This window comes from Catharus ustulatus, chromosome 14 (genome assembly GCF_009819885.2).
Source record: "Catharus ustulatus isolate bCatUst1 chromosome 14, bCatUst1.pri.v2, whole genome shotgun sequence".
In the NCBI taxonomy this organism is placed as follows: Eukaryota; Metazoa; Chordata; class Aves; order Passeriformes; family Turdidae; genus Catharus; species Catharus ustulatus.
Window position 1 is genome coordinate 2,133,605 of NC_046234.1, and position 24,255 is coordinate 2,157,859.

A 24,255-nucleotide genomic window follows, 5' to 3' on the forward strand; every position below is an offset into this window, starting at 1 on the left:
ACACTATAACCTCCTTAGTTAAATACCTGGGGAAATAGTCAGCAAATTAAATTCATGTTTTTTTCCAGGGAAAGTTATACACGTTAATCAATCCAAATTCGGAAGTATTTAGAAATTCCTGGAAGTAAAAATAATAAAAGCAAGCATATGAAACACTTTACAGAGGAATTTAATGGAAACAAAGTAATCCCACAAAATTGAGTTAGGATTTATTTTCACATGGTTTGGACTTAAAATAATTCCAAAATCATGTTAACTGTTGGAGTGGTAGATGACTGCTATAGAAGCATGCATTTTTTTTTACAGACCATGAGATTAAATGAGAAAGTAAACCTGCACTGTTTCTTGGCTTAAAAGTCACTGTGGTCCTCTGATGTAGTAACGTCAAGCATCCTCCTTTCTGAAAATTATTTAAACATTGTTTTAATTGACTCCGTGTGTTTTATTTATTAGAACTAGACATGCTCGTCTCTTCAGCTAAGTCTGTTTTTTTTGACTATAAAAGCCCTCAGGTAAGTAACTAAGAAGGACACATGCAGACACGATTTAATGAATCAAACAAAACACAAATACCCCAAGCAAACCTTCTAAGGGATGCAGAGGTACAAGGCCAAAGAATGATTTAAATGAAAGGAGAGGACTGGGGAAGGATTTAAACTTGCAAGTTTCTAAGGAAGAGGTCAGAGAGAGAATTGAGTACAGGGGATATGGGGCAAATGGTAAATAGCTTTACAAAACCAGTCCCTAAAATTAATAGCCACCTTCAAGATTCATTTCCTGTCTCTGTATTTCATTTTTCCATCATTTCCTACTTGTTCAAAAGAAAGTGCATGGTGTTTTTAAGTACAGATAAAAGCACTGAGCCAGGCTCTAAGACATCATTATGGAAAAAAAGAAGCAGGATTGTGTAATCTGCATTTCTACTGAAGCAGCTTCACTTCCTAGTGCACTCTGAACTGCTTTGCCTGATCTAATTTGAAGTCTCTCAAGATACAGGGCTCATGCTACTTCCCATGGGAGAACAGAGGGGAGACATGATAACTGCCTTTTATTACCGAAAGAGCTGTTCCTAAAGGACAGAATAATCTGTTCTCCAGTTTTGTGGAGGATATGTACTTCAACTGCAGCCAAAAAAATTCCAGTTAGATATAAGAAAAAACTCTTTAATGGTTCAGATACTGCAGTGCTGAAACAGATTGCTCAGAGGGCTACACGGACTCCATCTGTGGAAGAACATGCCTAAGAACAGATAAGCACACATCAGTCAGGTATGGCTTAGGCAGAATTGATTCCTACGCTGGGACAGGGATGTGTAGTACATGATGAGATTTCTAAGACCCTACCCAGTCCTTTTTCTTGTCCTGAAGTTTTGATAGATCACAACTGGTTTGGCCAAGCCCTGCCCTTACTGCTTCTCTTGTGGACACCTCCACAATAAAGCAGAAAAAAGGCACAACAATCCCATTTTTTTTCCTTCTGTGGCCACAAAGGCAGTCTCAGGACTGACACTTTCCCACATCATTAGAGGGCACCCAGTGGAGTAGGAGGAGGACCAGCACCTCACACATCACTAGCAATAAATTCATTCAATCTGAGGCTGCTGCTGCTAGAGAGATCTTATCTGTGATATTCTCTCTGTGAAATGGCCCCCTCAGTACTTTAAAATCTCAGCTACATCTATTGCTTTAAACCTCCTCCAATTTTTGGAGATGCAGCACGTTAAAGTTGCATTCAGAAAAAATTAATATGTGAAGAATAGATGTTCTAAGTTTATTACAAACTTGGTGTTACAGCTGGTACTAAGCAACCTACTGCCTTGATGGAATAAAGATAGGAAAAAAGACAGCCAAGTGATTTACCATTTATTAAAGACTCAATTATTTATTAATGTTTTATTAACCATTTATCAATGCAACCTTAGTAAAAAGCCTGTCTTGTTTTTTGTTTCAGAAACCAGCATCTTTCTGGTTTCTGCATTTATACAAACCAGATCAAACTCTGCTAGGAAGCCAGTAATGCATGAGGGGCAGACACACTTTCTGTATGTGATGCACACTGAACTAAAAACCATCTCAACCTGTTTCATCTTTGGGGGAAAAGTTAAGGAAAGAATGAATATACAGATATATATTTATACGTGGAAATGACAAGCAAGTGACACTAAAGCCTGAATGAAAGGTAACCTATGGCTAGTTTTTATTGATATTCCTTATGAAGGAATGGATAATTTGCACAAGTGGTTAGAAATATCTTGACTGCTTTATACTTGGTCAAGGGCTTCCTTAGGAAGGGATTTTGATATTTTGTCTGTATTGACACGGATGTGATAGATGCATTCATTAATATACATTTGATTATGACTTCAGTATTTAAAAAAAAACTCATCATCAAAGGGATACCACACCTTTTTCCCTGCAAGAGGAAAAAAAAATTACTTCAGGCAGTATTCATAGCAGGGATGGCTTGCTATGTTAAAGCCAAAAACCTTTTATTCATGCAATTGTTTTAGCATATTTATTATGATTGGCTAGTGCCCAGCACATGTATTTTGAAGAACAATGTGGTGGCATCTACAATAATGTATTTGTCATACTAGAATTTATCTTGTTACTGTCCCAGAAACTGCTTGAAAGACAACTGGAAATACAATGCATACATGCCTGAGTTTATTATTGGAAAACAAAAGTTGATTCTACAAAAAGCAACCCTTTTTCTGACCACAGCCTAAACTACAGTGTTCACCTGTGGGTTTTATCAATGATGACTAGTAAGTTCCCTTTGCCATGGGGGAATGGGATGCATTCCATATCATCCCATGGTAAATTATTTCTTTCCATTTTAGCAAGAAGGGGACAGACAAAAATTATATTCTGTGAAAAATAATATAGGAATTGCTTTAGAAGCCATTTGTGGTTGACTATAAATTTTACAGTATATGTTATCCTTTCCTACTTTGTTAGCATTTGGAAATCCACAAAGAAATATGGATATTTTCTTTTTTGTTGAGTTGCTCAGTAATCTATGACTCCTGTACACGTGAAACTTTCCAATCTATTTTCCTCATACTGTAGCTTTTATAACTAATAACACTCATATTCTTTCTTAGAGCATTTACAAGACAATAACAAAAAAGTGAATCATGATGGATGCACTTACTACTCTAACCAATCCTGTGTATGTAAAGAAAAACAATGTTCCATTACAGTGAGAAGGTCTCTCAGCTCAACAGGTTGTTTCAGGGAGAGAATAATGAAGCCATATCACATGAACCCACCTCTGGATTCAATTTCACAAGTCTGTTACAATCCTAAGGAAACCATAGCCTATGTAAAAGTGTGTGTACCCTGTCAAAGCATTCAGCTCCCTGCTGGCCTGGCCCCGCATGGTCCACGCTGTGCATACAGGAGTTTGCTCCTGAGGCTCCTCTATGAAACAGGTTGAATACTTTTATCCAAGGTGGATCAGGATAATTTTCTTCAGGGTTCACCTCAGGAAGATTATACAGTCAAAAACTGGTCTGAATGTATTACACTGCCTAGGACAATCAATTCCTCAGTTCAATGCCAAGCGGGTTTTGTGCCTTTCAGCACCTTCTCATGTGTTCTTAGCATTTTTAGGAGCAGACAACACAACCCTTATGGACTCACTAAAGAAATACCATTATGATGAGCTTCACAGAACCAGAGATCTGCAGCAGCTATATCTCTACTCCTGCCAGGCTGAGGCTCCCAGTATGAGCAAAGTGCATGTAGGACATGGGGAGATAACAGACTATAACTGGCAAAAAACCCACACAATGTAAAAAGTGAAGCAGGACCTTACAGCAAGCACAAAGAACAGCTTTCTTGACAAGTTTTATGTGATGAGAGATCGGAGAGTTCGGTGAAAAATGGGGATGTTGGAACTCATGAAGTCAAAGGTAGATACACCCAGCATGTATGACATCCTATCTGAACCACCATGTCTTTGTCTTCCACCATTGTCTGAGATTCCAGCCAGTCCAAGAGATATGCAGAAACCAGTTCTGTCTTTGTGATAAGTCATGAGCTTCCAAATGGTCCAAAGACAGGCATGTACTGACCAGTAATAATGACACTGACTGGAGTGGTAACTCTGCTTCCCAGCCAGGAAAGGCAGGAGGAATCTCATCAGCTGCAGGAAATGTGGGGTTTGTTAAGGACAGGTCATAATGGTTATGTGCAAGGAGAGGATAATCAAAGTTTTGCCAGGCACATATGAGATTCTGGGCCATAGGAAATATTTCTATTCCCACATAATTATTCCTCTGTACAGACCTACAGACAGGTCATCAAGTGTCAGAATGGGTCAGACTGGAGGTCTGGGATGCTAGAGATGGTGTTTGGTGCTGTGTCTTTCACAAAGCACTTCAGGAACATCATGACGATTATGGAAGTGAGGCATCCTTCAGCTGTCACTCCTGGTAACTAAACTAATGGCTTTGCTGCCCAATACACAGAACCAGAGCTCTGCTGTGGAGAGTATGGCCAATGTATTATCTCCTATTCTTGGCAGCTTTTCATCCCCACCGAGATGCACATCCATATCCCACTGATTTTATTAATTCAAAATAATACTTACTGGTAACCATCCCCAGGGATGGCACATCTTATTGTCACAAGGGCCCCACGAGGTTGGAACTATCCATTGAACTGTTAAATACAACATAACATCCTGGCACTACAACAGTGTAGTATAAACAAAGGCACAATAAGTCGTAAAAAGCTAATTCTTTCAAAAGTTACTAATACCAACATATAATTTCATCTCTGCAATTTAAAAAACATTGGCAAAAAAAACATTCTCCAAGCAAATAAGCAACTGTGTTTTGAAAGTATTCACTGCTGGCACTTGTTTAAGATGGTAATTTGTTCCATCCATCCTCAGCTTCACAAGCAAGAAAGCATGTCTTGAATCGCCTGTTTTCTTCTCTGAAACTTAGGGTTCACACCAAGAGGAGATCAGAACTATAATTTACAGTTACAAAACAAGACTACTCCTACCCTGAGGCATTCCACTGTGTGCATTTATACAATACATTACATCATCTCCTTTACATCGACAGATGTAATCAATTCATGGGCTTTTTCATACAAATACAACAGGGAGTTACACAGCCACAGGACAAGACCTTATCAATGGAAGTCATTATAAAATGCATTAAAATTCTGAAGCAACTTATGGCAGCATAGTGAAAAAATAAAATCTCCAAATTCAGTATCAGGCAAAATTAGATTACTAAACTACAAAACCTCTTGTTCTGTAAGCTTAGAACAGAAACTGTGTAAGTTTTATATTATGCAATAATTTCTACACCCGTGTAAACAGCTTAAAACTTACATCCTGACAATATGAGGAAACTGGGTCCAAATGTCATCAGGAATTTGAAAGCATTAACTTGTGCCCCAAAACACTGGCTTTGACCTTAAAACAGGAGCATTAATTACCTGAAATAGCATATAGGGAAAATTAAGAAACCAGGTCAGGCAACTTATTTGAATTTAAACCTCAACTCTTTTGTTTAAGCTATCATTTGCTTCCATTGGACTCTGAGTTGTTACTCATCAAATACAAAGAAATGAAGCTACCACACACTACTGTACAATATACACTGAAATGCTTTACAAAAGCAGTTTCTTTGCCTTCCAAACCAAGACTCTGCCAGATCTCTTATTCTGCTTACCACACAAGCAGTACCGCAGCAGGGTTTTCCTGCATGTGTGTGCCAGGGTAGCATTTGTTTTTGATATTGCTCTTATATAGTCTCATCACCTCCACTGTAAGGATGTTAAACCAGCAGTCTGAGGCTGAAGCAAAGACACAGTGAACACCTAGAAAAGCTGAGACCCTCCTGTCTTACAAAGTTGTCTTTTTTCACCATTCCTTTTCCTCGCCTATGGGATAATCTCCCTGCCATGTGTCTCAGCTGAGAACTTGCTTCTCCCTTCATGCATGAAGAATTCACTTTTCCCTATGAAGCACTGGTTATCTTCCCAGTGCCTACTTCAGAGACTATGAATGCTCTGTGGGGCACAAACTGTCTCATTTTTTGTCTTATGCAATGCCTAGGGCAGTGGTAAAACTTCTGAATATTGGCTGAAAATTTGGAACAGAGATTATGGGCTGAAAAATCCAATGGATATGTCCAAAATGTATGGATGACACAGGCACAGCTTGATCAGTATTCAGCAAGCCCTGGATGTACAAAGAAACTCCAAACTTAAGCCTAATCACTGGATCCTCTAATTTTGTCACCTTGGTTTCTTTTGTAAAGTTAAAAAGCTTAGCATATTTGCCAAACAATACACTTTGGGTTCTCATCTGTAACACAGAGGTAGAGTCCTTGCTGCCTCTCATGCTCAACCCTTTAATTCTATTCTCTTACAGAAAGACCTAACCAGTCACCTGAAACCCTTTCATGCAACCTGGCATTTATTATAGTAATTTTAGCCTTTAGAAAAGAACAAACATTTCAGTCTGAATTTCCTTTTCCTCACTTGTGCCTTGAAGCAGGTCTGTTCCTGCATCTATATGTCCTGTAAATCATGCCAACAGTCCTCTTTGATCCACTCCTGCTAAGCTAACAGGTGTAGAAAAAATGGAAGTATGTTATAGAAGATGTTTTGATAAAACATATACTTTTTTTGGCATGTCAGCCTTATCCAAATAATCCAGCTTAAACAGCAAAGAAAACCAAAGCCAAAACATGCTGAGGTCTTTTTTGATCTCCTTTAAGGCATGGCGGCTTCAGAGTGTTTCTGGTAGGCAGATTCCCACTGTTGCGTACATTTGATTCCTCATTTCCCAGCATGTTTTTTCTTACAAAGCTAGTTGGAAGCTGGAAACCTTAAATACTCGGGACTGCCACTCAGACATACAACAGCTGAGGATGCCCGGTCCCACACAGAGAGATCCTAGAGTCTGAAATCAGCATGTTCTGACTGTGCACCAGATTGATAGAGCCTCCTGTGTCTGCATTTTTAAAAAACTTCTGACAGCAAACTGCATTGAAACAAACTAACTCCTAAAAACAAGGCTAAAAAAGGGTGAAGTCCGTAACCTTCCTGTCTCAAAGCGCTACACCACTTCTTTTCCCACAGGAAAATTAATGAATAGGACACAAAAGCCACAGCACTGAAATGCTGTAAATTCAGTGTTCCAGCATTTAAACATCATATCTCTACATTACTAGATGATGACATGTATTGTCTTTTTTGCTTCTAGATGGCCCAAAAGGAATAGCAAACTGTTCATTAGTAATAGTTTATCAGGCATAGTATGAGCAATTTGGAGCAAACTTGGAGCAAGCCCAAGAAAAGACCACCCAGCAGACTCGTGGTTGCCCAGTTAGCTCCAAGCAGTGTGAGCAAGTCACAGCTCCAGCTGGTGTCAAACACTGACGACTACCAGCTACCATGCAAAGATGAACTGGAGCAAACATGCCAAAGGATGTTTTGTTTTATTTTTTCTTTTTAAAGTACAAAGTGCAATGTATTATTATGTTCAAGCAACTACCAAAAGGAGTTGTTGATCTCACTTTGCTGTAGACATACAAAGGCTGGATGCAATAATGCAGCATTCTTTTTGAAGGGTAACTTGTGTTACAAGGGAAAGATGTTAGAAAATGACAATGCTGCTGGCAAAGTAGACAGAATGGCACGTTTAGTCAAATTCCCAGTCTAAGCCTTTTCAAAGAACATGAGCAGTTAGTGCAACATTTCTTGGGATTCCTGTATCCTTTCAAACATGATCGCTTTCTTGTAGTTTACACTTATCGTATTAAGAAAAATGGTAATGAGGAGATCATGACAAATTCTTTTAAAGGAAACAATGAACTCAACTGCCAAGTAAAAAAAGAAGTGATAACTATTTTCATGGAAAGAAGCCTCCAGTGACGCCTCACTGTTGAAGCTGTGTTCTTTGTTTTTGTCTAAACTCGGGAATGACAAGGGGCTACTCTTAAAAAAAAATTCTGAGTGCCAGTTTTCACTTGATTGGTACACCATTACTTTTTCAGATAACTGGCAGTTCAGACCTCTTGTTGAAAAGATTAAGGACTAAAGAAGTTAAAAATGATAAAATACTGGAATACGTGGGAAGGGATTAATTGGTTTGATTCAAAAAATAAAATAAAAAAAATCACTACTGGGAATATGCCTACAAACCAAACATGAACTGTTTTAATACTAAGGCTCAGAAGAGTATTTTTAAAGGTAACTGAACCTTGGTGTCCACATTCTCTTCAGTAGAATATACTCATGGCAAAGAAATTAATGAACTACAAAGCCCAAAAGGGGCTCTAACAGTCAATGTCTGTGCAATGAATGCCATCAGAAAATCTCAAAGCATTCCTCACAAAAGATCAGTACATGCCATTTTCCAGCTTGGCTCCAGAGGTGAAATTTGGTTCACACTTTAAACCCCTCAATCAACCCAAGCAAACACAGAATACAGCTATGCCCATTTTTTTCCTGTTAACCATCCATGCCAGTCTCCTACGCCCTTGCAGGTTCACGTTGCTCCTGTTTCACCCTGCGAAGCACTAGTCAGTATTTCTACATCCCTCAACAATATTTGCTTGCACATAGAAGAGAAATTTTGGAATAGAGACCACATTTAAACAAGAGCTGTGAAGTGTTGGTAACAGGTTTCTAAAGACAGCCACACCAGAGCCCAGGCCCCAGGAGCTCTGGAAGGCTGTACAGTAACACCTGCAGCAGGTAGAATCACAGAGTATACAGAACATTGAGAAAAAACTGGGCACTTGGGTCAGACCTTCAGATTCTTGTTTGGAGACAGCTTTTCTCTCCTGCCTCTGAACAATGGCCAACAAACACCTCACGGCCTTGAAGTAATAAAATCTTCATTCTAAGGCTAGAACTGGACATTTTCTTCATCTGACTTCTGTAAGATTGTATGACTGCTTTTAAGTAAAAAAGAAATGTGAGAAATTCCTTGAGAAAAAAAAAAAAGATAATATAAAACCCATTCTGGTCAGATTTTCCAGCTATCCAAATAAATTGTTACACCGCTGACAAACCAATGTGGCAGGATCTACTGGCTAATTAAACAAATGTGACAATTTTACAGTGACAATTTGAAAACACTCAGAAGTGTCACCTATCCACAGCCTGCATTCTCCTGAAATGTATATTAAAACCCATGTAGTGTAATAGGAAATTGAAAGGAACTTACATATTCAATAAAAACACAATTATAAGCATAATTTGAAATGTACAGCTAAAATAGATTGGAAGTTCATAAGGCTTCTAGAACATTAAATTCAATGAAACACTTTCCTTAAAGAAATATTAGAATTTCAGATAAGTCACAGTATGTAGCATAATTTTAAATATCTTATAGAGCCTTGCTTTTGCCCAATTATCACACTAATAATTCCAGCTGAGGACATCAATGCATTTTGCTAACAACTAATTTAACTTTCAACAATGGCAGTGAGGGTGAGGTTCAATTTCACAGAAGGAGACATAGTGAAACAAAGGGACATCTCAAGGTTATTCAGGAAGATTGAAGGTAGGATGTTTTATATGAGTCAATGTATTCAAGAATGTATTGAGAGGGTGTTCAAAGACATGAGAAGATGAACCATACCAGTCTTTCACTGGCAGATTTGAAGTGGTGTATTCAGAAGACTCTAACAGCTGGCACAATCTCCACAGGTAAGAAGACACCTTCAGAAAGAGCTCTGCTGACTGTGGTGCATGACAGACCAATGGTCCACAGCAAAGACAGGAATACTTCTCCCCAAAAGGCAGTTTCAAGAACTATTCTCACTGTAGAATGTGGAACAACTTGAATTTAAGACAGATGACCACAAGACTGCCTGACCAACCACAAACCTCATGGGGGCTGGGCAAGTCTGACTGTGTGTCATCACATGACTCTTCCAAGGAAAAGTCCACCTTTTTCTCCAAGGGGTCTTTCAGGAGTAAATCAAGTAAGTTTTGGTCCATCCATCAGTTGGTGTCTATATTCTTGCCTTAAGAAGAAACCAGGAGTGGTTTCAGTTAAACTCTGTGCATTATGAAAATGGCAACAAGCATTCCTGGTATCTGCTGTAACAGAATACTTCTACCCATCTCCTCTGAGCCCAAAAATGAGATTCAAAGTTGAAACTCAAACCTGGTTTGCTCCAGGTGTCAACTTTGTCCTGTTCTCTTTTCTTCAAGGAGGTCAAAGCAGTAAACCATCAAAAGTTGTGACATGCAGATGTAGATAAACATAAAGGGAGAAACTGAGCATGCCTCAAGTACCTGATGTCTTTTTGATCCATCACTTTAATTTCCCTAGTGCTTTGCTTATATGTCTCTTTTAACCATCAACTATTTTTGACTGTCATGGCCAGAAACTTCAGAGGAGAATTTAAGAAACATAAGCTCTTGAAACTGTTTCTGAAGGTTTGTTTAGTTACGTCTCCCAGTCCAGTCTTCCCTTGGATACTGCAAGTGTCCTAGCCTTTTCCTAGTGTGCTTCTAGTCTTCTTCTAATAGTGATTTGGCTAAAACATGCTTCATGGACCCCCATGAGCTTCCTCAGCAGAGCTGAGGGAAAGCTGGGGAAGCTTTCTACCAGGAGTTAAACCATGCAACACGTGCCCTCAGGGCTGCAAAAATGGAACTCTTCCCATTTGTGAGAGAAAGAGCCACAGAAGATGCTACAGACATTTCAAACCAGAATTGTTTCTGAAGTATGCATTCATTTAAGAAAGCCTAACACAATTTTAATATGTTTTCTATGTCTTCATTCTGTGCCGAAAGCAGTTTGTTATATAGAGTACACATTATTAATCTATTTAAAGGTAACATTGGATCATGTCTAAAGTAGTTTAAACACTCAGTGCCCATATTTACCATGTTCCACTTCGATGGGACAAGGTGAAATAACAAAAATTATTAATCTGAGACCAGAGAAATATTCTACTACCTGTATCTCAAAATAGGACTAGCTGTGTAAGTGGAGTATGGGAGCTTCAGATGACTTTTCTGCTTGGCCACACTACAGACTGTCATTTTGGAATCAGCAGCAGTAGTCCAAGAAAGACACACAACAGGCTCTGGAGTTCTTAATCATGTTTTTATACAACATAAACTCAAGCAGCCCCCTTTGGAAAGGGTGCAGCTGTACCTGGTATAGCTAGAGCCAAACACTGCAACACAACAGCAGTGTTTAAAATTTTCCATCCAGTTCAACACTTGGAGTTTTTTTCTGTTCATGGGAGCACAGAAAAGGTCAGAGTTGATCTGACATGCCAGATTCCTTGGGTCTGTTTTCTTTTGCACTTTCACTCCAAGATAAGGGACTTACTCTTTATTTACAAGGATGAAAAAGGATGGGAATTCAGGTCCTATGGGTCTCCAAACCAGGAGTAAGAATCTTAGTTTTATGACATTCTGCACTCAACTACAAGACTCCACCAAATTGTTTTCCCACATTTTTTGCCTCTCTCACTTATTTATGGAACTGCAAAACTTAGTGGTAATTGAAAAAGTAGTATGTAAAATAACCAATGTTTTTAAGTTCTGTAGCGAGTCCATCTGATCTTCCACAGACTTGCAAAACTTACTATCTTTTTCTCTAACAAAATACATTTGCTTCAATTACTTTCTTGTTTGAACTTCCTTTAAAACAATTACTTTGTATAGTCTCATAAAAAGTAATTATTTTTATCATAATAGAGTACTTAATCAGGGTGAGGATGCTGAGCATGTAACATTGAAATAAATGGTGAATTGTTTCTGAGCTGACTTTCAATAAGGGAGAGAAAGTAAAAATGGTTGTTTGGGTGCAAAAGAGATGCTGAAGAGCTTGGAAAACAAACTTCACTCCTTCACTGGCAGTCATTAATTTATCATTTATCATGGGAGTACTTTGTTTCTCTTCAGGAGTAGCAAAACATGTCCAAATTTTTGTGATGCCAGCTCACTTTACAGTAATTTTAGTAGCAATGGTTAATCTGGCAATGATGGCAGAATTATATAATACTACTGAAATCAGTAATATTTCAATTTGGCAGTATAAAAATATGTGTTAAAATATTATGGTAAAGCAGATAAGAAAACAGAATTGAATAGTGAGTGGGAAATAGGTGCACGGCAATCTCTTTCTCTTTTCCTGAATACCTTTTGTAATCTTTTTTATTGTTACAGTGTAGATGGGCTGCAATAGACCCACGTAATGATCAGATTTTACATTTCAAAGTTCTTTGCTAAATAATTTATTTAATACTGCTATGAAAATAAAACCTTTATTTGATAAATGTGCCTGCAAGTTGGAATCAGACCTTGCTTGTCTGTCCTGACAAAGGTCTAATCTTTTGCTGCATTACATCTTGAAGAGGCATTTATCCCTGTAACAGACAGGTGCAGAACAGCAGCTTTCAAATACAGGAAACTGCACACCCACATGCATTTGTTAGATCAGACAGTCAACCTTTCCTCCCCATCACCTCCCCAGCAGAACACAGTCTGCCTTGCCTTCAGCTGGCAGCACAAAGCAGATTTATACTATAGCTCTACACAAGTGCATCACTCCCCTCATATGGAACCTGTGCCATGCCAGCCATGCAATGGGACCCACAAAGCAACTTGGCATCGACTCTCCAGCTTCCCACTCTGCCAGTCTGAAGTTAGCTCTCTGCTTTAGACATGATGCACCCTCAAGTTAATGCAGGCAGCTCTGGAATAGTGCTCCTGAGGTGCCTTTCTCATATGGGTGCCACCATAATGTTATCACTTGTAAGGCTGAATGGCCAAAAATTTGGGTAACCCTGTTCTGCCATGGTTAGGGGTAGCACACGGGGGTCAAGGGTGTGCTCTAGGCTGGGAAGCCCTAAAACTGCCTTTTCCAGCTTCCAAAGAGCCTTTGGCACTCCAAGCTTACATCAGGTTGTCCTCAAATGACTCCAACTATTGATCTCACCCTTCCTGTGTGTATACTGGACAGTGCACAAAATTCTGGAAAAAGGCTTCCTTTGACCTTCCTGGAATTGTTGCTGAATGCTTGTGGTGATGCTGAGACCAGAATTGAGTTGATCACCTACCAGACCAGGAAGGAGTTGTTCTCAAGGAAATATTCAGCATTTCCATTTCCTAGAGTGAGACCACATCTGGAGAGTAATCAGAGCAAAGAACTGGTCTCTGCTTTTATGTATACCTAAAGTAATGCAGAGGTAACTCCTTTTTATTTTATATCAGCAGTAGCAACATAAGTGGAGCTGCTGCCAATTTATACCAGTGTGGGAGGAAGAAGAATGCAATGAACTCAAATGAGATCAGAGGTCAGTGGAATTACCCCTTGATTTATATTGATTTGAGAGCAGAAACTTGTTCTGTCTCCATTGACAAAATGCTGATAAAAACCTTGAAAATGCAATGGCTTAGAAATTGCTAAGAAATTAATTGTTTTTATCCATCCAAATCTTCGTGTACATAAGCAAAGTCTGAAGAAAATAAAACAACTCTCAAACCCGTTCCTTGCATGCTTTCAAAGGCTGCATGCCAGAGCAGGGACAAAGGCCACAGTTCCATATTTACATGTGAGTTAACTTTTCAATCAATTTTTTAATTTCAATAGAAAAAATAAATCACCTTATCCAGGAGAAAGAAACAGCTTGACACAAAACATAGGGGTCCCGGGCTATTTTTACAGCACACCTAAGACATATAAGGATTCATTTATTTACTTAGCTATTTAAAAGTGGCTACTCTTACTCATTCTCTGGACAGCTAAATGCCAGGTTGCTAAGTTACTGTTACTTGACATCATCTCCTTCCCAACGTGTTCCCACATTTGACAGCTTCACATGATTTACTAAGCCAGTCAGCTCGTTATTCACTTGTCCAATGACGTCTGGATAATCATTTTAAATTCACGTCATGTCCTCCTCAGTAAGACCCCAGACTCCACATGAAAATATTTAAACTGCCCGTCAGCTACTAAGTGCATTTGTTACCACACTGGACAGTGTACCTGTATTTTTCAAATTACAATTATTATAATTAGGTTTAACATCATTCTTCAATGTTGTTTGTATTTTAGAAGAGAAAACAATTACTGAGGGACAAATAATGGGCTATATCTGTTACAGTCTAATTTTGCTATGTGAACAGCTCACTTCAGCTACAGGTGAGACTTAGTGCCTTCAACTGGCATGAGGAAGCTAATCCTACACAGAGGATTTGCAGAGTCAAGGGCATTTTTACCTGCTGATCGATTTACATATTCTACCATGTCATCAGGCAGGAGCTAGCCATCAGAAGAGACCATACAAATTACAGACTATGCTCATTTATCTCCAGTTGTTTTAACACTTTTACAATCTGAACTATATTTGGGATCTGTTTTGGCTTCCAGACTAGAAAGCTTCCAATTACTATCACAGCTGTCCACATACCATCAGAAGTCCATCTAGCTACTGGATGCCTTCCTACAGTGAATATGCATTCTTTTGATCGTCTAAGCACGGACGATTTCCAGACAGCAGTGCCTGCCCAGGTGGTGACGATACAGCCACAAAAGCTGCAGTGTATAGACCAGAGCCTTGCTGCTGCTGGATTATGTCCAATTGATTGCCCAAACACTCAGCCCAAACTCCCAATTCATATTCCAAATCCTCCAAAACACGCTGTTTAAAAAATTTCCTTTCTCTTGCACGCAGTGTTGTGTGCTTATCAACTCTTTAGTCAGGGGTAAACCAAGGCTAAGGAAGGTCCCTTCTGTGCTCTCCACAGACAGGAAGAGGATCACTGCTTGTTCACCCTCAGTGTCACCTACACACCTCCTTCTCCTGGGCCAGGCTACCGTTCACATCACATGCAGAGAAAGCATGGTACACTGATGTAAAGCACTGGCACAAGTGACACAAGTAAAGTTTAGGAGACTGGTTTTAAATATCAGCTCTCTCGCCCCATCTGCACTTTGGATCACAACATTTCAATGAACTCATTTGTCAACGGAAGCATATAGCCAGTGACAACTTAATTTAAATCCATATTAATAAAATGAGAATTACATGCACATACTTTTAATTGCCTGTCTTCCATATTATCCACACTTTCAAAACCATTGCATTGGTGGGAAAAAACTCCCGGACACATTTTAGAACAGAAAGAAGTGTAAGCCACAAGGTATTCACCCTTATCTTTCAGTTTGGTATTAGCAACCTGTATTAAATGCATTCCGTAATATCATTACTGTTTGGCCTTAGTTGTATAAGAGATGATGATGATTACTATTTTTTTATTATTTATTATTATTTTTCACAACTTTCTCAGCTACCCTGGTTAAAAAAGTAAAATCAACAAGAGACCAGTCTGCCATTCACCTTTGGCTGTAATATTGGGAACAGTCCTTAAAGCATTCACACAAGATAAGTAGCTAAGTGTTTCAGGAAATCTATAGGACTGTGAAATTTTGTCTCTGAAGACTTAGGGGTCTGACTGGAGTCAAGACCTTTCCCCTCACTTGGTTGAAAATTTCAGAATATAAATTCAGTTAAAACTTTTTTCTCCATAACTGGGAAAAAAAAAAAAGACATCAGATTAGGAATTACAAATCTCTACAATTACAGAAACATTAATCAAGTTCAGCTTTAAAAAAAAGCTATGTAAAATCAGAGGTCACAGACCTTTGCAGGAGTACCTCTTCCTTGTAAAGTCTAGCAAAGAAACCCTCGAGAGTTACTGACACTTTCTGAGGAATTAAATCACTTAATTCTCCAACTTAAAAAAAACCCAAAACAAATCCAAATCGGAAAAAAATGCAAACTTCAAGGCATGCATTGCTGCAAGGGTGAGTGCCAGGCAAAGGACCCTTCCTCAGCTCTTTGGGGAGCACAGCTTGGCTGTAGATACAGCCCAGAGCAGAAACTGCCAGGAGTTGCCAATGGTTTGGTAGGGCAAAACGCAGAATTACAGACCAGCTGTCCACCTTTGGAGCTTGACTGTCTTGGAATCCTTTGTGTTTAGTTCTGTAACATCCCTGACAGGACAGAAATATGAAAAACCTGGTTTTTTTACTGAGTGAAGCTGCTATGAGGGAGCTGAGACACACACTCCCAAAAGTTCATCAGAGCCTATGTAAATGGCCCTGACAGGCCGAAAAGTGCCTGTGAGGGCTGGAAACTTAATCCAGGTTCTCAAAAATTTTCAGCAAATTTCTGCTGAAACCAAGGGTCATTCTTTCATCTGGAGCATCCAGCCTGAATCTTCTGACATGGAGTTTCCATGGGGAGACCAAAGACTGGATTTTGGCCACTGCTGGGCATCACATTCTCTTATGTATTTTCTCTCCATTTCCTGTCAAGTAGAATATGATACCCTGCATGCAGCCAAAACACATTTCCTGCTAGCTTGTTTGCAGCATAAATTTGAGAAGAACAAAGTAAAACACTGACAAAACCCAGACACTTCTAGTGCCAGGTGTGCTTCAGCACCACATGTGGCTGGAATCCTGAGCCACAGCCCTGAGGGCATCCAGCTGGGGCTGAAGTCTGCTGGGTCTTTGCTGGCAGTCCCAAAGCAGCTCTGTAGTTGCTGTGCTCATACAGGCAGGGCTGTGCAGCCCAGTGCAGGCAGGTTACAAAAGGCTGAAGGCAGCCTGTGTGTGCCCTGAACAGCCCAACACCACACCAAGGGCCCAGAGCCCCTGTGAAGCAGCACCAAACTACCCACAGGGAGGGGAGCACCCTGGGGGAACCATGGCTGAGGTCCATGTGCCAAGACTGTATCTCCACCCCAACACAGGTCTCATGTGCTCCAGGTGCCTTCTGGCCATTCCAGTGCCTATGGTGGACAGGTTTATCCCAGGATGGGCATGAGGGATGCCTCTGGCCACCTGCAGCTGAAGTCCAGAAAGATCTGCTGGTTTATATCCCTTCTTCACATGCCCATTATATGTCCTTGTGAGAGAGATCTCCAGAGACAGGGAATCCTGCTAAATCCCTGCTCTGTCCACTCCAAGACTGCCCCCAAGTTCAATGGCCCACTGGTAGCAGGAGCAGGGACTCTGCAGTTCATCCCCATTCTCTAAAGGCAACAGAAAGTCCTGCTCCAATCTCAGCAGATTTCAGAAGGAAGCCCAGCATTTTGTGCTTTTTCATTGACTCAAATTACAATCATGGTGTAGGAAATAGGGTCACCATCTTGATTGGAAAAAAGACATTTCTGCTTCCTGTGGTTTATACACACTGTTCCCACATTAAAAGTGTCACCTGGATGACTGATCCCTGAAATTAACCCCATCACATTTTCTTTTGATTCTGTTTACTGAAAACAACTGCTTTCCCCAGCCAACAAGTCATTCATTTCAAATATAGCAATGAAACTAATTGAAATACATATAGAAGGAAAGAAGACATTTAAAATGTTCCAAGTATTTTGCACAGCCTTTCAACATTTCCTGTGCTTTTGCTCCCTTAGTGTTCTATAGGTAATAAACCTCTGCTCCCTTTGAAGGTTGAAAGTAAATATTATTTATTTCCTTGCATTCATTGCTCTGGGGTGCTCATGAAGGATCTTCTCCCTTACTTCAGGTCTGCACAAGCATGCCTGCCTGCTGCCTCAACACACTTCTGCAGCAACACTACCAACCCATAAGGACATCTAGAGCAGCCCAAGATAATGTGTACACAAACCAGGAGCAAGTTTTCCAAGCTCTTTAACTCATAATTGCAATGAATAGTGAGAAGCTTATTTTATTTTATTTCATAAGCAAGAATAAGTCTTTGCAAACAAGCTGGCATGACTGTTACACATGATTTCAGGTCTGGGTATGCCTGGGTAAGCCTGCAGCACTGCCTCCTAGTAGGCTGGACATGGCAGGCACAAATTCCCACTGAAATTTTTTCCCTTCTACACTGAAAATCAGTGGGTTGGCTGGCAATCTCAGGGAGGTAGCTCTGACAGATAGGAAACTCATGAGGACAAAACCTAAATCTGAGAGATTTAAACCTAAAACTGGTGGGTTGCAAAACAGCCCTGAGGCAAATCTTACTGCCAACAGGGAACCCTAAAGTTGGGATGTCTGAGGAAAAGCCCAACTTACACTTAGAGTAAGGCATACAACTTGTGCACACTCCCTTTTTTCTTATGACATGATCTTGTTGCAATTAAGCCATTCTCAGTTTGGAGTTGCAATTTTCTCTATTCAACCGCTGACCAAAGATCAGAAAAAACATGCCTGTAAGTCTTTAACAAAACCATGAATGATGAGCAATTGTAATCTAGAGGAAGACTGAAGGTCAGTTTGTGAGTAGAAGAATTTAGGCAACTGCACCTCAGGCTAGGAGAGAAATGTGTTCTGGATAGACTCAGGGACTGAGAGCTTGAAAAGAACAAGAACATGTGTAAATCCTGACTGAAACAAGCTGGCAGATGCAGAGTATTAGGTGAACAGATCTCACTAAGGAGCACCCTGGGCCTACCCCCCATCTGTGTCTCTTAATACAGACCCACTGATATGTTATTATTTAACTATGGTGTTGAAGACAGCCCTATAAACCCTCTCCTTGGAAGACGAAAATAACAGCACTACAATTATACAGGAGATGAAAAAGTAAAGGGTATTACTTACCCGCAGTATTTCTTCCACACAGCTGGAGTCATTGGGAAGGGCAACCTAGGTTTAAAGAAAAAAAAGAAATATTTAGTCAGGTGCTAGATGCAAAGTTCAACCACACAGGTGAACAGCTAACAAGCAACTGCCTCTGTTTGAACACTGCTATATCCATGCTTGCTGCCTACCAAATTTTCCAGTTCAGATCAACATAAATCATCAGCAGGACCCATTTTGTCAAAAGTTGTTTTTTTCTTCCATGCTGCTTTGTGTTACTAACAACACTTTTGAAGCAATAAAGTACTCTGATTTCCTCACAGTTGAGAGCTGGAGTGGAATTGCCTGAAACTTCTGTAATTGAAGAAGACCCCACTGTTACTCCTATGGGCAGCCTTCAGAGAGAGGGCAAGGTTTGGTTTAACTTGCCACATGCTGCAGTGAAGGATAGGATAACAGGAGAAAGTTGTTATCATCAACTATCTTATCAACAGCTTAATAGGCTAACATCCCAGACAGCTCTTAAATATATACTGTAGTAAATACTGGCTGGACTATGAGGGTGGTTGCTGATTTTGTTGTCCCTCATTCCATCAGCCTGTTACAAGTTCAGTGTCCTCTGCATCCTGCACAGCACACAGGTATCCACCTCGAGAGGCCTGACACTGCTCCTTCTCCCTTGGAAGATTCAACCACACACACAGTGATGCTGCTAATACATTCCAATTGAAAATATGTTAAATGCTACTTACAGCATTCGCCACAATCCCTCATTCTAAGGATATGAAAGAGCACAAAACCTTTAAATACTGTGAACAATTACAGAAACAACAGGCAGATGTGACCTGTATATACAGCCACTCTGTGGCACTTGTAGAGAGCTATGGTGGGCTCTTACCACAGGGTAAAGCAGGAAATATTCAATGAGATTTTCTGACTAATGCTTCTACCTTATTGTCCTTAGTTTGGTGAAAGACAGTCATGACTAAACTTAATCCCTGTCATCCTGAACTTCTATAGAGCTTGACCAAAGCACTAACTGTGGCCTTCTGCCTGCATTTCAGCCAGCACTAAGCTTCAAGAATTAATCACATAGCTACAAAAGTCAAAGATCACAGAGACCTCTTAGATCACCAAGCTCATGTTCTGCTAAGGCTAGTCTGACCCAAAAACTGTAGGGGAATGGGTCTCCCATTCCTTCCCTTAATAAAATATGGAGTGTTGTAAACCAATTGGTACTTTCTTTATAATGGTTAAAATTTTGTTTATAGTGTCACCTCAGCTCTTCTGTAGAGCTCCTCCCACTAGTAGAAGTAATTAATTGCTTCCCTTTACATTTACATCATTCATAGGCATGCAGAATTATACTCCACTTTTCTCAAGTGCTGTATGTTCAACTTTTGCCTTCTTTCCTGATAAACAAGATTTTCCCCTTTAGATTGTTTCATCACTGCTCTCTGAATTCCCAACAGTTCATCAGTATCTTGGTAAAGGATTACCCAGGTGAATATGACTACACCACAGGGGTATTAGTAATTTTCGTCTATTATAGATTACGATTTTCCACAATATCACTCTAAAACTGTCAAACAACCAAAAAAAAATTCCTTACCTTTTGTCCCCAGTTTCTACTCAGCTCAAATTACCTACAAGCCTGGCCAGAACTGTCCGTGGCTGGTCAGCATGAACTGCAACAGGCATGCAGTCCACACTTACACCACAGGACTTGGACTTGATGGGACTTCCTTCATCTCCCTACTTTTTTCACTTAAATTTGACTTTTTAAAGTTAAATTAAGTTTAAAGTTAAATTAAACTTTTTTCTCTCTCAATACTTTTAGGTTCCCTGCTCATCTGTATTTTCCATTCCTCATACCAGCTCCCTATTCAGTGAGAAATGTGGTTAATCAAAGGTTTGCAAGCAGGGGTATTACTGCACTGTGCAGTGGGACAGAACACGTGTCTCTAATACACGCCTCATTTTTATTCACTGAAAAACTAATATGTTAGAATATGAGAAAACAAAACAAACAATCCTCCAATAAGCTTACAGTGAACACATCAACCACAAAATATCTCACTGCAGAAACAGGAGCAGCCCAAAATCCAGCTGAGTGAGTCAGACTGGGAAGACTGAGAGCAGCAGAGGTACAGAAGCTCTCTTTATTTAACACCCTTCCCTCCCATTACACATGCCAACTGTAATGGTTAGCCAAGGTACCACATGTATTTCTTTGCTTAGAAAAGTGATGACTGTGTCCCTCACTATTAATACAGGACAGAGCATGTTCTTGGTTGTCTCACAGTCCTCTTCCCATTCACAGCTCTGTTTAGGTTTATGTTACTTCAGAACTAATGATGATGGTAACAGTAAACATAGCATTTTACTTTAATAAAGCCCACTATATATTATGCAATTGTAACCAGCTTCTGCTGGCAGCACTTGCTAATAACTTTGAATGCTCATGCATCAATTTAATTGTGTTAATGGCAAAGAAGACTTTAATGGCTTGACAAAACTTTTGTTGCCTTTGGCATTGCTTTGTTTTGAATCACTGGTATTAAAGTAATGCAAGATGTCAAAGTGCTGTGATTGTCATATAGGGAGATCCAAGTAAGAGCAAGCACAAAGAGGAAAACATTTAGATTGATGCAAACATTAAAAGAATAATTATTACAACATGGCTATCAGAGAGAAGATCAATGTAAGAGTCTTCCAGTACATTACTATTAATGGATTCCTAAAGAAAGGACATTATTTTTCTAAATTCATGCTGCAGTTGCACATTCTAGGAGACTTGAAAGGCACAGATCTATTAGAAATTTAGTCTGTCTTGAAAAAAAAAAAAAAAGAAAAAACCAACTCTCATCCCCTCAAAGTGTGAATTAAAAATTGCAAGTTTAATTGTCCATAAACACTCGCGTTCAGCTAACAAGTGTGAGCAGGCCCACATGGCACACCATGGCATCCAAGCACAGATTCCCTGGGACAGAATGAAGCAGACCAGATACAATATTCATTACTCTCTCAAGTGCTAGCACTATAACAAATTGTTATTAGAATTGCCATTAATAAACTGCAACGTTCTTCCTGTAGTTTAGCCAAGATTGGACATTCATCCCATACTACTACTTTCCTAATCTAATAAAAATCAAGCATTTTAGGACCCATTATGTGATTCTCCATCCCTTCTCTCTCCTCTTCAGCTTTCATCACTATTCAGAAGGCACATCTTGCACTTGTGCATGCTTTTGGTGCTTTTCTTCCTTTATGAGCAGCATGGTCTAACTCACTGAACAGACAGATTGCAGGAATTTGGCTGCTGCAAGACCAAGTGGTTGCAATTCACATCATGAGCTCTTCTCTCAACCAGCAATGCATTCACAAACCCAGACTGAAAAACACTGAATGCTACATAAGCTGCAGATAGTTGTCCTGAGGTAATAAAACTTCAATCAAAGCAAGAAGATTTCACAGCAGCTACATGCTACACTGAACTCATCTTCTAATTCCCTTTTAATCTAGCAAACATCAAAATGCTTCATGTTTACTTTTAAATACTGTTTGCTAAAAAAGAAAAAAAAAAGAGAAAAACAAAAGGTCAGATGGTAAAATATTCCACCTAATACAAGCCAGTATTCTACAGCTTTCTTCACTTTTCGGTCTCACAGGAGAGAGGAGAAAGCTTAAATGACGTGGAACCAAAGGGTTTAACGTACGGCCTGGCTGGCTCAGCGCTGAACTTTAAAGGGATGGAAAGAGGGCAGAAATCTAAGTGAGGGAATAGTAGCCATTAATGTTACACAGATCAAATGACATGGGGTGAATGGTTACAATATCTGATGAGTCAGGTTAGTCTAACCTTCCATTTATTCATCTACTCTTCCTTGACTACTCTTGTCTCCCGGACAATTTATAACCTGCATGAGATCAGATTTTGTTTAGGTGGCACAGAAATACCATACAAAGACTCTTTCCCTGTAATTTACATCCAACAGGAGACATATCTCAGAAATGTTAGCAACACAATCTTCCAACAGACTTGTGAAAATAGTTCTGAAAAACCAAATGTAGTGCCATAAAACAGAAATACACCATGAATAATGTCTTTGCCAGAACTGACCTACATTTTCATCTGTATAAACTCTTCATGAACAATCCCCCTGCTTTCATTGATGTACAATTGGCACTCAACAAGTAATCTCTTCTTCCTGTCTTTGTTTTATTGAAAAGGTAAAGTGTAGCATGTAAAATGAATGTAGGAGCCCACTCATTTCTTGCACATGAGCACCTATGTGCTTATACATCAAGAGCTCAGCTTTCCTTGTCATCTCCTTTATCAAGGAATCCATTTTGACTCTGGGGAAATGAAGCTCATAATACTGTTTACTCCTTCGAACACAAATTGATTTTTCACTTGCCAGCATGAAAAGATCCTGTGCATGAGCCTTGATTGATCATTTCCAGTGTGCATCACACAGTGATAAGAGGAAAACACTTAGAAAACCAGAAACAGCAAAATGAGGACAGTCAGCAGAGGTCTTGTCCTCTGAGTGCCTTCAGCTCCTGCCAGGCTTTCCATTAACAGAATGTGTTAGGTTTTTCTGATTTTTTCCTAATTAATACAAGTGGGAAATGGATGGCAGAATAGCAGAATTTCAAGATACAACACACTGGACTAGATGATGTTTGAACATCCTTCCAATCTGTATGAACCTATGGTTGAATTCTTGCAATATGCTCATTACAAATCTGAGAACATGCAATGCTTCACCTGCACTTGGCATAGGCACCCATATCCTTCCAACACCACCTTTCCTTTGACTGCTATCACTATTTTCTTGCACATTCAGGCTTCATTTCTCTGCTTTAATGGCCCCAAACATTCCCCTCAGTTGCTGACTAGATTTCTCTTCCTGAGAAGATTATTCCATATTTACTTCAAGTAAAGTTCACACCAGTGCTCAGAGCCCACTGCTCAATGCTCCTTGGATTGTTTCACAGCTCATGATTCTGCTTCCTTTCTCAATACTATGTCCAAAAAAGTGTCACTCATGTTAAAGACACCTGGAATAGATGCTAACTTACTAGCTGGGAGGCTCTTGGCTCTTTCTTACTAATCTTAGTGCAAGTATGTAAGAATGGAAGCAGCAAAACAGCAAGGAATGAATATTGCAACCTGATGGTAGGGTTTTTCTGGGGTATTTGATATTTGTGGAGATATCACCAACATACTTTATGGTTGCATGTTTGCATTTGGGAGGAAACAGAATGAAGTTAAACATGGTGGTATTAAAAAAAACAAAAAACAAACAAAACAAGCCCAAAATGGCTCCCTTGGTATTCAAGTACATACATGTGTTTTTCACAGGCTTATTCATTTTCAAGGGAGCCATTTGTGGGTCCTAAATAATCCACATCCACTGTTTTCTTTTAGTGCCTCCACCATCCTGGAACCAAAATACCATGAGAAGACTGCATTTCCCATTATTTTAACCCCATAAATGTCTCTTGGGGCTTATTAAAATGTCTGTGGAAATATACATTTTCACATATATTAAAAATTAGGAGAGAAAGAAAAACTATTGCCTAAAACAAAATACAGAAAGCTGCTCCTCTGTTCTCCTTTAATACAAATACTGCAGAAGCTGTGTAAAATATTCATTT

At 39.6% G+C, this 24,255-nt stretch overlaps 1 protein-coding gene across 5 annotated transcripts in view; it reads right to left on the reverse strand.

Moving 5' to 3' along the window:
- The window catches only part of AFF2 (AF4/FMR2 family member 2), a 340,514-nt gene that overhangs the window by 137,069 nt on the left and 179,190 nt on the right, over nt 1-24,255 (reverse strand). For all 5 annotated transcript variants that reach the window (XM_033072136.1, XM_033072135.1, XM_033072139.1 and 2 more), the window contains exon 4: nt 18,610-18,654. In XM_033072136.1, the coding sequence (XP_032928027.1) occupies nt 18,610-18,654 (45 nt within the window). The remainder of the gene's footprint in view (nt 1-18,609; nt 18,655-24,255) is intronic.